This window comes from Pelobates fuscus, chromosome 9 (assembly GCF_036172605.1).
Source record: "Pelobates fuscus isolate aPelFus1 chromosome 9, aPelFus1.pri, whole genome shotgun sequence".
Taxonomy (NCBI): domain Eukaryota; kingdom Metazoa; phylum Chordata; class Amphibia; order Anura; family Pelobatidae; genus Pelobates; species Pelobates fuscus.
The window spans coordinates 169,189,355-169,208,307 of NC_086325.1; the positions used below are offsets into that span (position 1 = coordinate 169,189,355).

The 18,953-nt window shown below is 45.5% G+C and overlaps 1 protein-coding gene across 1 annotated transcript in view; it reads left to right on the plus strand.

Annotated features, from left to right (window-relative positions):
- Positions 1–18,953, plus strand: part of CFP (complement factor properdin) — a 42,074-nt gene that overhangs the window by 21,666 nt on the left and 1,455 nt on the right. The window contains exons 7-9 of the mRNA XM_063433073.1: positions 10,310–10,501; positions 10,650–10,758; positions 10,916–11,070. Coding sequence (XP_063289143.1) covers positions 10,310–10,501; positions 10,650–10,758; positions 10,916–11,051 — 437 coding nt within the window. The 3' untranslated portion in view covers positions 11,052–11,070. The remainder of the gene's footprint in view (positions 1–10,309; positions 10,502–10,649; positions 10,759–10,915; positions 11,071–18,953) is intronic.

Sequence of the window (18,953 nt, forward strand, 5' to 3'; positions counted from 1 at the left end):
TATTACAGGGGGCTGAAGGTGCCATCCTTGCTCCCCAGCGGCAGCCTAACACACCAAGGGGAGACAGTAAGCCCCACACCAGCACAGATGGGACCGTGGTCTCTGTGCCCAAGCTACAGGGAGCTGAAGGAGATGTCCTTGCTCCCCAGCGGCAGTCTACGGTTCAGGGAGAGGGGTTTGTTATTCCCTCTCCCCAGCGGCAGCGCAGCTCACCAAGGGGAGACGGTAAGCCCCTCACCAGCGCAGATGGGACCGTGGTCTCTGCGCCCTGCCTACAGGGAGTACATAGGGTCAGCCAGGCTCCCCAGCGGCTGGAAGTGTGTAAGGGAGAGGAGTTTATTACCCCCTCTCCCCAGCGGCAGCCTGGCCCACCAAGGGGAGACAGTAAACCCCACAACAGGGCAGATGGGACCGTAGTCTCTGCACCACTGGGGATATGGACAATCTGTCCTGGTCCACAACAACAGGACAATGTATTGGTAGGGGAGGCAGTTTGTTTTCCCCTACAACCAGAGAGGGTGTCGCAGGGAGAGGAGCCTGTTACCCCCTCTCCCCAGCAGCAGCGTAACCCATCAAGGGGAGACACTAAGCCCCTCACCAGCACAGATGGGACCGTGGTCTCTGCGCCCAATCTACAGGGAGTACGGATGGTCAGTCCTGCTCCCCAGCGGCAGAATATTTTACCGGGTGGGGAGAGTCTTGTTTCCCCTCCCCAGCGGCAGCCTAGCCCACCAAGGGGAGACAGTAAGCCCCACAACAGTGCAGATGGGACAGTAGTCTCTGCACCTGCACCACTGGAGATATGGATAGTCTGTCCTGGCCCCCAACAACAGGACAATGTATTGGAAGAGAAGGCAGTTTGTTTTCCCCTACTACAAGAGAGGTCGTCACAGGGAGAGGAGCCTGTTACCCCTTCTCCCCAGCAACAGCTTTGTCCAACCAGGAGAGAGAGTACCCTGGTTACCTTTCCACCAGACTATGGATTTCAATCTGGACACATGTGGCAGGAGAACACCGGGACAGCTACACCGGGTGAGAAAAGCCGACCGACTATCAGAGCCCCAGACCGATTGAAGGTCTGGAGTCTGGATAGTCTCAATGGGAAAGGGGAGAAATGTGGCGGAACCCACCTCGCCACTGGGCATTGGAGAGGCCTGGCTGCCCGCCTCCTACCTGCTGACTATGGCCCCTGGTAAAGTTGTACTTTTGAATGCAATATTTGGGCATATTGTATTTTATTGTGCGGCTACTGGCCCTTTAAGCACAGTGAATGGACTTTTATTGTACTGTGCTGGCCTTTTAAAAACAGTGTATGGACATACTGAAACTTTTTGGACAATTCCTTTTCCCCTCCCCCGGATCCATTGTTCTCCAGCAGGGTGTTGTCCCAGGGACAAGGAAAAGCCATGCCTGCAAGTGAAAACAAAGGACTTCGACCTAACCGTTAAACCCCTGAACCTATTCAAGTGAATTTTGGATATGTTTGTCCCCAAGTTATTCTGGTTAAAATAATATAAGTTTTATGTATGTACGATGTTAACTCACCAAGTTATAAAAATGTATAAAAAGTGTAACTTTTCAGTTTGGAGATAATTGAGTAGATACAGTAATTGACTCAATTATCTCCTAAGCAGAGGGGAGGAATATGCTGGGTGTGTTTCTATTGTCCCATTGTGTCTGATTGGCTGCTGTACTTGCATTGTATGTGTTGTAATGTGTTTATTGGTTGTTCTGCAAAACCCTCTGAGCAGCACTATGTTTTGTGGATTGTGAATAAAAGCCAGGCTGGATGTGCCAGTCCAGAGTTCCTGTTTTAACCTCAAAGTGATGTGTCGTCTCATTATTGGGGGAAGGATTGATTGTATGCTGTTCCAGTTGACTGCTAGGAGTACAGGCCTATTCGTATGGTTCCTATTCAATGGTCTACAGCATTCATACGCTTGGGAGAATTTAAAGGTTTCTCGGATTCGGTGATTATGGTGTCTGCCAGAGTGCTTGGAGTCCTCAGGTAGCACTAGGAGCATCCATTAACGGAGGTACCCAGTCGGGGTGCCAGGTGATCCGTTACAATATATATATATAAATAGATACAAAAATACAAAAAGGTAAAAATGAGAGACCAAATTCTCTGCTGGATGACCAACAAATATGTATGAAACTGGTGTCTATATCCCAAACAACATGAGGGATAAATGATACCTGTTGCAAATAATATACTTAGTAAAAGATAGAAGTAACAAATAAGCTATACAGTACAAGGAACTGTTAGCTTTAGGCAATAAAAATGGAAACAATATATCGCTGGAAAACTGAAGCATAAAACTGGATCACTTCATATAAAAAATGCCAGTTTATTGAATATATTAAAATAACTTGGAAAAAGTTAAATATAATAAAAATACAGGTCACACTAGATTCAGAAGTGCATTACCAGACTGATGCATAGAAAAATAACAGCAAGGACCTTCGGATTGTTAAGGATGGATACGGATTGTGATGATTCAATATACAGCTGCCGGTGAGGATGGCTTGTGTCTGTGAGCACGTCCCGAGCAGGAGCCTCACTTCAGGGGACGTGCAGGACAGATGCCTCCGGTGGCGGTACTTTCCAAACAGGTCCTGCGTGTGGAGATTAGTGGTGCTGCTGGTACATGCGTCTGATCCCGTGTGTTGCTGGGATCCGGTGGCGGTACTTTCCAAACAGGTCCTGCGTGTGGAGATTAGTGGTGCTGCTGGTACATGCGTCTGATCCCGTGTGTTGCTGGGACGCCTGTCTTACGCGTTTCGTAGGGAATGGGCCCTACTTCATCAGAGATATCAGCTGTATATTGAATCATCACAATCCGTATCCATCCTTAACAATCCGAAGGTCCTTGCTGTTATTTTTCTATGCATCAGTCTGGTAATGCACTTCTGAATCTAGTGTGACCTGTATTTTTATTATATTTAACTTTTTCCAAGTTATTTTAATATATCCAATAAACTGGCATTTTTTATATGAAGTGATCCAGTTTTATGCTTCAGTTTTCCAGCGATATATTGTTTCCATTTTTATTGCCTAAAGCTAACAGTTCCTTGTACTGTATAGCTTATTTGTTACTTCTATCTTTTACTAAGTATATTATTTGCAACAGGTATCATTTATCCCTCATGTTGTTTGGGATATAGACACCAGTTTCATACATATTTGTTGGTCATCCAGCAGAGAATTTGGTCTCTCATTTTTACCTTTTTGTATTTTTGTATCTATATATATATGATTTTTTTCTATTTATCACCCCCCTATATAGCACTGCTTTGCATGTTTGCACATTCTTAAAGGATATTTAAAGGTATAGCAGCATTCTCTTTGTATTTTTGCACATTTAAAGGGATATTACGTTTATTTGAGATCTCCACTCATAGCACCTTTATTCACATTTTTGCACATTTATAGGGATACTTTGTCTATTCCAGATTTAAAGGCATAGTACCACATATTTATATTTTTATATTTTTATTCTCTATTTAGTAGTATTTTAGCCATTAGTCACCGAGCCAGCTCCTGGTATTCCCACTCTTCTAGAGAGTTATTTTCCCCTCCAATCCCCCAAACCTGAGCCGAAACTTCATGAAGGTACAAGATGATGGTTGCTGCAGGGACAAGGGACCGACAATCTCCTCTCCCTGCGATGCTGGTTGCCGCTGGAGAGAGAGACCGGTTGTCTCTTCTCCTTTGACAACACACTGTTGCTGGGGAGTCAGACTGAGTGTCTCGACTCCCGGTGATGATGGTTGCTGCAGGGACGAGGGACCGACAATCTCTTCTCCCTGGAATGCTGGCTGCCGCTGAGGAGAGAGACCGATTGTCTCTTCTCCCTTTACAACACACTGCGGCTGGGGAGTCAGACCGACTGTCTCGACTCCCAGTGATGATGGTTGCTGCAGAGACGAGGGACTGACAATATCCTCTCCCTGGGATGCTGGCTGCCGCTGGGAAGAGAGACCGATTGCCCACAGCCCTAATCGGAGCTCGCATTCCCATGCCGCTCGATTCTCCTCATCCAACTTGTGCAAGGTTGCCAGGATCGTCTCTGCCGAAGGATCCAGGCCATACCTGGTTAGCCGCCTCTTTACTTCATCCCTGTAAGCGGCGCCCTCAAAGCGATAGGTCATGTTTGCTGTGAACAGGGGCGCTGTACGAATACTAGCGTTGCCCTCAATTTGTAATTCCAAACGTTACCGGTGCCTCCGAGCTGCTTCTCTTTGCACTAGGACGCCATCCCACTGCTGCCACCACTGTAACGGAATGCCTGGCACCCTGACTGGGTACCTTCCGCTGACGGATGCTACTAGTGCTCACCGAGGGCTCCAAGCACTCCACTCAACACCATAACCACTGCAGACCCCCACTAACCGCCGCAGCTTGGTTGGGGTCTCGCCGTCCTCCACCCACTCTGGACCCAAGACCAGGGTTCAGCTTCCAGTGGGTGAAACTCTCCTAGAATCCAGAAAGCAGGAACCAGGAACAAGCTCTTACAAGAGCTTAAACTCAGGGGAGTATTGTGATATAGCAATCCCCAGAGTGTAGTTATCCCATCCCCCAAACATGAGCCAAGACTTCATGAAGGGGTAAAGCAGGTCTGTTTAATGCACACAAAAGGACTTTCTTTTATACAAGTTTTCAGGCCAGAGGCACACCTCCTGGACCTGGTGGGAAACAGTGACAAAAGGGACACAAACCAATGGGAACACTAATTAACAAAATAACACTCCCACATACACAGTAAAATCCCTCCCCTCTATCCTGGAGATAATTGGCTTAAGGCATTGCAGTAAACTCAATTATCTCCAGGTACAGAAAATATCTCCATTTTACAGTAACAGTAAAAATACTTCAATCCTATTATATTTCACACAACCCCCCCTATCCCCAGATAGCTCGGATCTGAGCGCCCAGTATAGGTGAACAGCGCTCAGATCCCACGAACAAAGCAGCAAGTTTAAACTGGTCTGGCAGTGTCCCTGGGACAACGCCTTGCTGGAGAACAATAGGACAGGAAACAGGGGGAGAGGAAGAGGCGCATTCTTAAATGGAATCAAAGGGGCAGAAAAAGTGTGTCACAATCCCATATGCCCAAATAATGTCTTTAACCCAGGGTCATAGTCATGAGGCAGGAGGCTGGCAATCAGGCTTCTCCAACAGTCAGGGGCAAAGGGCAGTTTTTCACATAAAAATCCAGTGACAAAAGGCAGTAAGTCACACTTATTTACTCAGACTGATTTCTAAACACATTTATTGTAGTTTAAAGATACATTACTGGGAGTATTATTGCTGTGGAGCTCTGTTATACACACAGACACATTACTGGGAGTATTATTGCTGTGGGGCTCTGTTATACACTCAGACACATTACTGGGAGTATTATTGCTGTGGAGCTCAGTTATACACTCAGACACATTACTGGGAGTATTATTGCTGTGGAGCTCTGTTATACACTCAGACACATTACTGGGAGTATTATTACTGTGGAGCTCTGTTATACACACAGACACATTACTGGGAGTATTATTGCTGTGGGGCTCTGTTATACACTCAGACACATTACTGGGAGTATTATTGCTGTGGAGCTCAGTTATACACTCAGACACATTACTGGGAGTATTATTGCTGTGGAGCTCTGTTATACACTCAGACACATTACTGGGAGTATTATTACTGTGGAGCTCTGTTATACACTCAGACACATTACTGGGAGTATTATTACTGTGGAGCTCTGTTATACACTCAGTCACATTACTGGGAGTATTATTGCTGTGGGGCTCTGTTATACACTCAGACACATTACTGGGAGTATTATTGCTGTGGGGCTCTGTTATACACTCAGACACATTACTGGGAGTATTATTGCTGTGGAGCTCTGTTATACACTCAGTCACATTACTGGGAGTATTATTGCTGTGGGGCTCTGTTATACACTCAGACACATTACTGGGAGTATTATTGCTGTGGGGCTCTGTTATACACGCAGACACATTACTGGGAGTATTATTGCTGTGGGGCTCTGTTATACACTCAGACACATTACTGGGAGTATTATTGCTGTGGGGCTCTGTTATACACGCAGACACATTACTGTGAGTATTATTGCTGTGGAGCTCTGTTATACACTCAGACACATTACTGGGAGTATTATTGCTGTGGAGGTCTGTTATACACTCAGACACATTACTGGGAGTATTATTACTGTGGAGTTCTGTTATACACTCAGACACATTACTGGGAGTATTATTACTGTGGAGTTCTGTTATACACTCAGACACATTACTGGGAGTATTATTGCTGTGGGCTCTGTTATACACTCAGACACATTACTGGGAGTATTATTGATGTGGGGCTCTGTTATACACTCAGACACATTACTGGGAGTATTATTACTGTGGAGCTCTGTTATACACACAGACACATTACTGGGAGTATTATTGCTGTGGAGCTCTGTTATACACTCAGACACATTACTGGGAGTATTATTGCTGTGGAGCTCTGTTATACACTCAGACACAATACTGGGCGTATTATTGCTGTGGGGCTCTGTTATACACACAGACACATTACTGGGAGTATTATTACTGTGGAGTTCTGTTATACACTCAGACACATTACTGGGCGTTTTATTGCTGTGGGGCTCTGTTATACACACAGACATGTTACTGGGAGTATTATTACTGTGGAGTTCTGTTATACACTCAGACACATTACTGGGAGTATTATTGCTGTGGGGCTCTGTTATACACTCAGACACATTACTGGGCGTATTATTGCTGTGGGGCTCTGTTATACACACAGACACATTACTGGGCGTATTATTACTGTGGAGTTCTGTTATACACTCAGACACATTACTGGGAGTATTATTGCTGTGGGGCTCTGTTATACACTCAGACACATTACTGGGCGTATTATTGCTGTGGGGCTCTGTTATACACTCAGACACATTACTGGGAGTATTATTGCTGTGGAGCTCTGTTATACACTCAGACACATTACTGGGAGTATTATTGCTGTGGAGCTCTGTTATACACTCAGACACATTACTGGGAGTATTATTGCTGTGGAGCTCTGTTATACACTCAGACACATTACTGGGAGTATTATTACTGTGGAGCTCTGTTATACACTCAGACACATTACTGGGAGTATTATTGATGTGGAGCTCTGTTATACACTCAGACACATTACTGGGAGTATTATTACTGTGGAGCTCTGTTATACACTCAGACACATTACTGGGAGTATTATTGCTGTGGAGCTCTGTTATACACTCAGGCACATTACTGGGATTATTATTGCTGTGGAGCTCTGTTATACACTCAGACACATTACTGGGAGTATTATTGCTGTGGAGCTCTGTTATACACTCACACATTACTGGGGGTATTATTACTGTGGAGCTCTGTTATACACTCAGACACATTACTGGGATTATTATTGCTGTAGAGATCTGTTATACATTCAGACACACCAACAATATGGAGCTTCTAGAAAAGAGGGACAGAGGGATTTATGTCCACAGTGCCATCACCCGGGTAATACACAATGAGTCCGCACGTTCCTGTGGGGATATTTATGGGATGATAATATTAAACAGTCGAGAATTGCCCACTATTTCAATTCTCTTAGATCTGAGAGATCGATTCCATGTAAGTGAAATAAAATCACAATTTGTTATAAAAATAGATAATTTATTGTGACAAATAATAATGATACTAGGCGACATGCATGATAATAATCAGTAAATATTTAGTGTAACATGAATATGCAATACATTGGCATGGCTATACACAGTACAAAGCTACAGCGTCAGCTGTCAAGACAAGATTTATGAGAGTACACACAGAAAGTAAAACTTCACACACAGTGCAGCGAAGAGTCGTTAAACCTTGGCTAACAGTTAACTGAATAACCCTTTCAATGCTGGCTAGATCCTCCTAGGCATTTAATATCCTATTCTTATGTAATTTTCAATCAAAATAACATTTAAACCAGCTCATTAGTCATTTCCTGGAACCATCCAATAAGCATAATCTACCAGATTCTATAAGCCGAATTTTAATTTGCCTAAAAAGATATCTTATCTTATTTTAGAGCAAATCCATACATCTGGATAAAAACAACGGTATGCTAACACGTGATAATATCACACTGATATATATAATTATTCTTAATTCCACCTGCAGAATGGAATGTTTATAACTATATATTCTTTAGTTAACTAAGATTTCTAAATATTGAAATCTGACCGTGATTTATCCAGTCATATATCATGCTATTAGATTTTTAATTAATTTAGATTAATTAAATGAAACCAGCATAATTACCAGGTTAAGTAGATGTTCTCATCAGATGAGTAGGTAGTCCCAGGATTGGTTGTATGGAGGTATGATTGATTGAAAGGAGGTGTGTAAGTAATAGTGAAAAATAGTGTTGCTTAGAAAGTAAGAGTAAAATTCTAAGTGTTTCTTGGGTTGGGTCCAAGAGAGTTTGAATGTTAGTTAGTCCCAGAGTGAATATCTGTCATAGATCTCTCTGCATGTCCGAATCTGAAAGCCCAAACTCCAACTTCAACTCTTCCAACTCACCTCTCTTTCCTTTGTCCTAACTTTTAAAGGGAAAGATTCTCTGTACGTCATCAGTTGATAAGGCCAATAGGAAACTGAAGGTGTGGTCAACCTGCAGATTGCAATTTAGGTATTTGGTCCATAGAGGGCAGTCTCGCCTCACTAAACCTTCCTATCCAGGAACCGGTTAACTTTTCCTGATGACGATTTTGACGTCATTTGGCTTATCTATATGACTACCTATAACTTACATTTTCTGTCAGTTCAAAGTGTTTGCCTCAGTCTTTGTGTCGGCAATTTCTGTCGTAATTTCTAAAACTGACAGTTTAAACTTAATTTCAACTTTTACTTTACAATGGGACCTTGTAAAATTTAGAAAGTAAAATTAATTACTAATCTTCTCTGTCACTAATGTCTGCATTTAGAATTATTTCTATTCCATTAACACTTAGACATAGCATTCCATCCCCTGTCTCATTGTATCACTTGGTTTGTTTATATAATGCATTCCTTAGCTCAGGCTAGTGTTTAGTTACAAAAAGGCAATTTGTTAGCCTGAAATCCAAAATAGAGTCCGCTCTGTTCTGAGTGACTCTGACAATATACACTTTTAATTTCTATTTTAGCACAAAATATCTGCCGATATAAATATCCTGACATTCCTTATACAGAGATTCCATCCCAGGTAATGCACAATGAGTCCCTACGTTCCTTATACAGAGATTCCATCCCGGGTAATACACAATGAGTCCGCACGTTCCTTATACAGAGATTCCATCCCAGGTAATACACAATGAGTCCCCACATTCCTTATACAGAGATTCCATCCCGGGTAATGCACAATGAGTCCCTACGTTCCTTATACAGAGATTCCATCCCGGGTAATGCACAGTTAGTCCCCACGTTCCTTATACAGAGATTCCATCCCGGGTAATACACAATGAGTCCCCACGTTCCTTATACAGAGATTCCATCCCGGGTAATGCACAATGAGTCCGCACACTCCTTATACAGAGATTCCATCCTGAGTAATACACCATGAGTCCCCACGTTCCTTATACAGAGATTCCATCCTGGGTAATACACAATGAGTCCCCACGTTCCTTATACAGAGATTCCATCCCGGGTAATACACAATGAGTCCCCACGTTCCTTATACAGAGATGCCATCCCGGGTAATGCACAATGAGTCCGCACACTCCTTATACAGAGATTCCATCCTGAGTAATACACCATGAGTCCCCACGTTCCTTATACAGAGATTCCATCCTGGGTAATACACAATGAGTCCGCACGTTCCTTATACAGAGATTCCATCCTGGGTAATACACAATGAGTCCCTACATTCCTTATACAGAGATTCCATCCTGGGTAATGGATTTCTCTGAAATCTCTTGTGTGCCAGCCCCATAGCCCCCCTGCTGCCCCCTACCTTATGTTTCTGTCTAACGGGATAAATATTATTTTTGTGGAATCAATCTGCCCTTCAACGCGTACTATGCATTGCACTTCCACATTTGTATCTGCTTCCTGTAGACAGTCAGTTCTTGGGATCAAGTCCTTCCTAACGTTTGTCTGATAGGTTTTGTTTCCCTCTTTGTACAGCACTGTGGAATATGTTGGTGCTGTACACTAGTAATGCTAGTATACTAGTGAGTGGGTGTTTTGGGCTGCCCTGTGTTACCCTGATTCTCGTCTCACCCCCTCACAGTTGACGGAGAGTGGTCGGAGTGGCAGGACTGGTCAGACTGTCAACTGCTCGGTGAAGAAATTCGCTGTAAGAAGAGAGCTGGGCTTCAGAGCCGGAGACGGGAATGTTTGGGGACGAATTATGGGGGGAAATGGTGCGAAGGGTCCTACAGAGAGAGCCGACACTGCTACAATGTAGAAAATTGTATAATACGTAAGTTTTTAACAACTCACACTTGTACACATGGCTCACACTTGGAGTGCACTCAGCACACTGGGGGTACACACACCGCTCACACTTGGGGTACACGTTCTGCTCACACATGTGCGGAGTATGCTTATTGTGTAACTCTGCATCTCAGGTACTACCAAATGGTCGGAGTGGAGTCCCTGGGGTTTGTGTTCTGCCCCATGTGGTGTTTCTGAGAGGACTAGACAGAGGGTCTGTGAGCCCATACACAAAGATTATCCGTGAGTATCTTCACCCTCATTCTCCTAATAGAGCTCAATGGTAGTGGTTACCAGGTGATGTTAATGATTATTACATTTACAGCAGAATTTATTACTGTGTAGTAAAAGGTCACTGCTTTCAGTTCTGTAAATGTTTTGTTAAACGTTTCTTTCTTAGGGACACTGTGGCAACAGCAACACAAGTTTCCGAAGTGTTTTTTCATGGAACACCCAGGCCTCTGTGTCAACCCATCGATAGTCAGAAACTAAAGGTGGTGGAGAAGATGCCATGCCAGAATGTGCCCAAGTGCTGATACGGTGACATGTCTCATGGTAAGTCCGTAGGAAGGTAGTCTGATCACGTATTGCAAATAGTACGGTCCTCTAGGTGTAAACATGCAAAGTCTTTTGAATTAACAAATTCAGGCACTTTATTGTTGAAATCCGCTAAGGGGGCGAGGGTTGGAGGGGCAGAGGGAGCAAGGGGGGGAGGTAGGGACTGCAGAGGGAGCAAGGGGCGAGGTAGGACCTGTGATGGGGCAGTTGTGGGGGAAATTATTGTAACGGCACCCCCAGGCATAAAAGGGGTTAAAGTGCCATTTAGTAGATCTTCCCTTCCAGAGACACAGGCACAGCTACTGTAGACACAAATACACCAAACCGGAGAAGCATACGAATGCTCGCAAACATATGAATGCTGTAAACAGCCGAATAGGAAAAAACATACAAAAGGTTTACACTCCTAGCAGTCGAACTGGATCAGCATACAATAAATTCCTCCCCCCCACCCCAAGAACGAGACAAGACTCCGTGTTGAGGGTCAAGCAGGAACAGACAGAGCTGTGGGTTTATTGTTCTTATATACACATCCTTAACCCCTAAACGTCGTTCCATGCCGTCGCACTTTAAAGCCGTTGCGGCGGCATGGAACGCTTTCTGCCCCAGGAGCCAGGAGGTACTTACCTCCGCCACGATCCTCTTCTGGAGGGCTGCCTGACAGCCCAGGCAGCCCTCCCACGGCAAATCATGCCATGGGTGTAGGAACCCCAAAAAATCTGGGGGATAGCATTTTTACTCGCCGGGTATATTCTTATTCCGTAAACTAGGAGTTGTTTATCCCATTGTACAGCACTACGGAATTTGCAGTCGCTATATAAATGATTAAATAATAACATTAAAGGGTCACTACAGGGAAGGGGTTTTACTTACCCGGATACAGCACCGGGATCCTCCTGATTAGAACCACCCCTACCCTTCCCATGAATATTAGAACCACCCCTATCCATGCACAAAATAACCCTAACCCCTTCCATGCATATTATAACCCACCCTACCTCTTCCATTCATATTAGTACTCCCCTAACCCCTTCCAATAATGTTTCTACCTCCCCCCCCTCCCATCCATATTAGTAGCCCCCCTAAACCCTTCCAATTATTTTTCTACCTCCCCCTCCCCCCTATCCTTATTAGTAGCCCCCCTAACCCTTTCCAATTATTTTTCTGCCATGTTAACTAACGCCAGTGCTGGAGTGCCGCCGTGTTTACATTAATAGGCCTGCAGGGACAGGCTATGGACACCAGAACCACCACATTAAGCTGCAGTGGTTCTGGGGACTATAGTGTCCCTTTAATGTGAGGTAAATTAGAGATTAGTGCCACGAATAATATGCTAGATTGCCTACTTACAACCAGATGAGGATGATGATGGGCTCTAGCTGCAGTCTGGCTCCACGGGTCTGGTGTAGAACAGGCTCTCTGGAGGCTGTTTGTAACTGTGGTCACAAAAATCAATGTTCTGGGAGAACGGGAAGCAGCTCCATTTTTTGGGGGCCCTTTACACAGCTCAAGGTCTGGGTCCCAGGGTCCACCTTCATGTTCCACCTATGATTTTGTTCACAGGGGGTGGAGTGTGTAGGGCATCCTGATATGTGTGTAAGGAATGCAGTGTGTGTGAGAGATGGATGTCATTCTCCCCGTCCCTCCCTCCCTCCTCACTCTTTTTTCTCCCCCTCCCTCGTCACTCTTTTTTCTCCCCCTCTCTCCCTTGTCACTCTTTTTTCTCCCCCTCTCTCCCTTGTCACTCTTTTTTCTCCCCCTCTCTCCCTTGTCACTCTTTTTTCTCCCCCTCTCTCCCTTGTCACTCTTTTTTCTCCCCCTCTCTCCCTTGTCATTCTCTTCCTGCCCCCTCCCCTACCTCTGTTGTAGCGTGGCCGAGCCCTGTATGGTCCGCGGGTACAGGGAGATTTTGTTTCCTGTACCCGGCCGGACTAAAAGGAAGTGCACACTCAGTGTGCACTTCCTGTTAGTCCGGCCGGGTACAGGAGACAGATGCTCCCTGTACCCGCGGACCATACAGGGCTCGGCCACGCTACAGTGAGGGAGTGACAGGAGGGAGCGCTGAGCGCTTCCCTCCTGTCAGCCCCTCTCCTCATGCTGCGCCCGGGCGGTGCGCTCTCATGGACGCACCAGCCCGGGCAAAGCTGCAGCCGCCTGAGGGGCTGCAGCATGAGGGGGTCCGGCGGAGCTGGGGGGGGGGGGATTTGCCCATAACCTGTCCCCCCCGCATGATTTGCTGGGGGGGGGGATGCGTCCCCCCCATGCCCCCCGGTTCCTACGCCCATGAATCTCAAAGAGCGATCACATGGCCCCCTATAGCTGGCTATGGATCTGCCAGCAGGGGGGCTGTCTGAAATATCAGACAGTCCCCCTGCTGGTAGGAAGAATAAAACAAAAATTTTTTTAAATATGTGTAAAAATAAATTACAAGTATTTATATATATTTATATATAGAATGACACTTAGAATGACATTAATGCATATATATAATATGTATATATATTATATCTATAATAGATCTACATATATATTGTATATACACGTATAATTAAAATAATAAATAAAATATTGAAACAAAATGTAATATAAATTATATATTCATATGTAATTTCATTCTAACTGTATTTTGTTATTAATATATATATATCTCTCTATCTATATGTAAAATACAAATAACCGCAAATATATAGATAAATACATATAATTACATAAAAGATTACATTAGTATACACGTAGAATTTAAATACATATATATGTATATATATTAAAATTCTACATGTATATTTAAGTAATCTTTTAACATAATTATGTGATTTGATTAATTCAAATTTGATTGACATGCCTGACAACACCGGGAGAAAGTGCAGAGAATTTAATTCGCAAGCACTATATTTGACCCTGTAACTCTCCAAAATTAATATTATAGGTACACTAAAGCTAGCATAATCTACAATTTTATAACATGACAGGAGGCTTCGTATTTGCGGTTTTAACGCTCAGACAACAAATCCAACGCTGTTTGTTTCGCTGGTACCTATTCCTGGAGATATGGACTTTCCAACCGCGATAAATGACAGTAGGCGGATCGATAAAGATGCCAGCTGCCGAAGCATCCCAAATACGGAAAAAACACCATCCGCGGATAGATCATTTGTACATGGGTTGCAACCTGTTTCCTAGCAGCCGGTCCATGAGCTGCCAAGCTGACCAATTAGCCATTTTCCTGTAGTTGTAAAATGTTGAAAGTCATTTGCGGATTAGGGCCGCGAGAAGAAACCGCCACCATGTCTCAACTCTTGATGTGTAAGGTGGCTCCTCCGATCGTGCCATGGTCACCCGGAGATGTGGTCTTGCAGGTAGATCACCAATCTCTAGAAATACGCCTAAGTCCACCACCAATTCCGTAATAGAACCAAGTAGCATCTTTCATTCCTTCATGATCTACCCGGTGAGAGGTCTCATCCAAGAATATATTTATTATGCAGGCAAGAGTGCGGTCAAACTAGCCGTATCCTAAGTGATTCCAATATTCCAAATGGATTGTGTATTCCTCGGCTGCGGCAGAAAAAGGACTCCAAAAGGATGTCCAATCAGGGGCCCCAAACTGAACTTGTGTGGTGGCACGGTGGTCGACTATTCTTGGGATATTGAATCCAGAAATATTCAAAGGGATGGGAAACGTAAACCGGAGTTGAGATCTCCATCCAGATATGTCATCGTCTAAGAGTGATAAGATGTACGGATCCAACGGTGATTGGGACCTTTATAACAACGAAGAGTCCTCACGTGCTGTAGTGAGAGAGTGAAATAATCTGATTACCGTAGTACGATCCTGTTCCATGCCCGATCTGTCAAAAGTCGTGTATGGGGTTCCTGGTCTACACGCCACCTACAAGATAGGGTATATTATAGTGAGACCCCTAGGTCCCTGTACCCCTGACTGTACGGGCATGTATCTCCCAGAGTAGGTCCTAGGTCAAGGGACCCAGGAATGTGAGCTCGATAACCGAAGTCAAGGTCTTCCTATAGAGGGATATCTCCCTTCTTAGCTTGGAGTCCCGCGAACACATAGCATTCTCCAATACGCAGGCAAGGCGTAAAGTCCCTTCGCACACAACACGTGACTTCAGAGAGCAGATATAATGAAAAAAAAAAAAAAGGGTCTAGCTCCAACCGTCCGAATCATGTGTTGTCCCGTATGGGAATGTCGGCAGCCCTATCTGAGTCTGCTACACATCCTGAGCAGTACTCCAGCGGTAGGTTGTGACCCGACTTTGACGTCCGTGTAGGAGTCAGGGCATACCGGGTTCTTCCCTAGAGTCTCGTAGGTCTCCTTGATGGTAGTTGAAAAGTGGGTTAACGAGAACCCAAACCAAGACAGCTCCCGTGAGGTATATAGAGTATAGATGGAGGGTCTTCCATCTCCGAACCCTGTTCCCCAGCTATGTGCCCAGAGGAGTTGTAATGACCAGGGAACTCAAGTCAATCGGGGCTTCCGGTCTTTCCATGTGTACGGTGTATCTGCAGACCGGGTAGTGGGCCTTCCCTAGTCTTGTTACCCAAACAAGGCAGTGCCCGTTGAAGGTCTCAGTATCTCATGTCATCTTGATATGGGAAAAACTGTCTGCACAGTTTGTTCGCAATGGCCTGGATATCTAAAACAGAATGCAATTGTCTGCTTGATATAGCGCAGAATATACCAAAACCTGCACTCTTGTAATACCTGAGGCTCATCCGTTAGCCATACTGTCTCCAGGAGTGTGTGTAAATTAGTGGGGCGACTCCCCCCGTTATACCGATTATTTCTCGCGTGGGGTGCGGTGGTCTAATTGAATGCAGGAGGGACGCCCCTCTATGCAATCGTCGTTGTCCTGTACAGGTACAAGCCTGCGTGATGAACAAATGGACGTCACCGTAGTGCGCTGAGTGTATGAGAGAGCCACGTTCTCTAATAATGTGACTGAACTCTGTGTTAGCGTCCGGATGATAGCCTGAGTGGGCCGCACCCGTTAATAACCAAACAGTAGAGTCTACATCCGTGTCCGATTCCCATTACGATAATGTGTCACTCAAAACTTGTCCTCCCTATCCTGCTCAGTATTGGGCGGTTGAGGGAGGGCTGCGGCCACTAATAACAAATCAGTGTCCAGTTCCGTATATGAGAGGGGTACGCTCTCTGTTCGTGAGAATAAAATATAATTTTTGGATCAAGGTGATGGAGGGTCGTACCCTCTTGTAATCCAAACTAGAGTCCCTTAGAGACCCAGGGTGACCAACTGCAGGGGTACACCGTTTACTAATATCAGCATAAGCCTGAGATCCTGCGGTGGGTCTCTCTCTCTGACCAAAGGACCTCTCTCTGAGTCACTCACCTGAGATGGAATCAACTGGTAAAAACCCAGACCGATGGAAGATGGAATCGTATACAACCTCGGGCCATGTCCATCCTTAATAACAGAAAGGGATGGAGAGAAAATGCAACCTTTCGGAAACAATGATAGAAACTACCAACTGACCGCGCGGATCCCGTGCGTGCGCACGGGATCCAGGAGGACCGTCGGTAGCCTGAGGAAAGCTGGAGACATTCTCCGCAATCCCCGAGAGCCCCTTGTGGTTGGAGGAGGTCAAGTCAGGCCTCTCGAAAACCAAGAAACGACAAATAATGTAGATAACGGTAAATACGTACCTCGGAGAGAAAGTAAATAGCAGGTCAAGTAAACCCAACTGAAAAGGTCAGGGGCTAAACGTGACGTAGGACTAACTACCCATACTTAAGACGGATACCGGGAAGGCAGCCAGATGGTTAGTTGCTGAAGGCAAGACACCCGTGCTCCCCTGAGCACTGGTCCCTGCTTGTGCGAAATTCTCTTTGGAGATGTGCTGCTGCCGGGTAGGTGTAAACCGTGGTGTCGCGCCCGGGGATCCTAATAAAAAAACCTTGCCCCTTAGGGCATGAGGTTTAGGGCCTTCACCATTCCAATCATATTTAGGTACACTGGTGTCCTCTTGGATAGTAAGGCAGCAGTGCTTGCCTGGGCACCCATCTATTTCCATGTCAATAGTGGGTACTGGGCTCTTCTCCGTGATATCCTCCCAGGCCTGCGGACAAAAGGGTTTTCGGGCCCAGATAGCTCAGGCCCAACAAAAGGCAAAGACCTAGCTGGCCAATCAATGGGGCGCAGACATAGCTGGCCAATCAATGGGGCGCAGACATAGCTGGCCAATCAATGGGGCGCAGACATAGCTGGCCAATCAATGGGGCGCAGACATAGCTGGCCAATCAATGTGGCGCAGACCTAGCTGGCCAATCAATGGGGCGCAGACCTAGCTGGCCAATCAAATGCGCGCAGACCTAGCTGGCCAATCAATGGGGCGCAGACCTAGCTGGCCAATCAAATGCGAGCAGATCTAGCTGGCCAATCAATGGGGCGCAGACCTAGCTGGCCAATCAATGGGGCACAGACCTAGCTGGCCAATCAATGGGGCGCAGACATAGCTGGCCAATCAATGGGGCGCAGACATAGCTGGCCAATCAATGGGGCGCAGACATAGCTGGCCAATCAATGGGGCGCAGACATAGCTGGCCAATCAATGGGGCGCAGACATAGCTGGTCAATCAATGGGGCGCAGACATAGCTGGTCAATCAATGGGGCGCAGACATAGCTGGCCAATCAATGGGCACAGACGTAGCTGGCCAGTCAAAGGGGCACAGACATTTAACAGGCCAATCAATAGGGCACAGACATAGCAGGCCAATCCTGGGTAGCATCTAAATGGGTAATAAGGGACCCCAGTGTTAGGGTAGCGTTCCCTAAATATCTGTAATTCTTCAGGGTATCCTGTGATATAGGACCCCCAGACGCCAACCCCTTTAGACAGCGTAATACTGTGTGAATAAACCTTAACTGGGACTAGCAGTCCCTAAATGCCCAGCAGGCAAAAAGTGGTATTCCAGCTGTAGTGGATATAATCTGAAAATGTTCCAGTGAATATAATGTCCATTAAACCATGATATACTGAGCGATTTATTTTTAACTGTAAATAGGTTATGCACATGAACATGCAGACCTGTTTGAGATTCCTTCTTCAATATTATGCCTCCTCAGCATACCACCTGAAGGGTATTGTGCCCGTGGCATATTTCAGGAGTAGGGCTAAACAATTGCCAACTCAATGTGTCCCCTTATTGAGTTCGGAAGGGACCACCTTCCACTCTACTAGACACAGAACCTGATAAATAGAATTAGTGTCAGCATAGGCTGGTCTCCCATACCAGTAAGAGCCAGAGCTAGGTCTGCTTAGCTTAATACACTAGCCATAGAAAGAGCATATCACACTATAGCAGTCTCATCTCCAGGAATATATATATATATATAGAAGCACAAGGATAGGAGCATAGAAAGCTAGATGAATAGTGCAAAGGTGTGCTCACCCATGATCTAAATGGCAAACTGGCTCTGTGTGAAAATGTATAGATGACTATGCCAGAATTGAACCTGTGCCTTCAAACACTGATCCTGGAGTGTTGTCCACTGAACGATTATTGTATAATAGCTTAGTGACAGCCAGAATCCCAGCATGAGAAGAAAAAAAAACCAACATTCTCGGTCTGACCACCGCGGGTGGAGGAGGGGCCGCGTAGCAGGTGCACCCTCCTCTCGCCGGTCAGGTGCACATGGCTCTTGAAGGAGCTGGCCACGTGCGCAAGCAGGTCCAGCCGCCGGGTACTCGCGTGTAACCACGAGAAGCCCCAGGCGCCAGCAGGTTCACACCGGAGCTCGGGGAGTCAGAGGAGACAGCCTTTTTAAATGGCTAGTCTCCTGACACCCAGAGTGAAAGCAAAAAAAGGGGAGCAAACTGAAGGTATCCCCCGAAACCC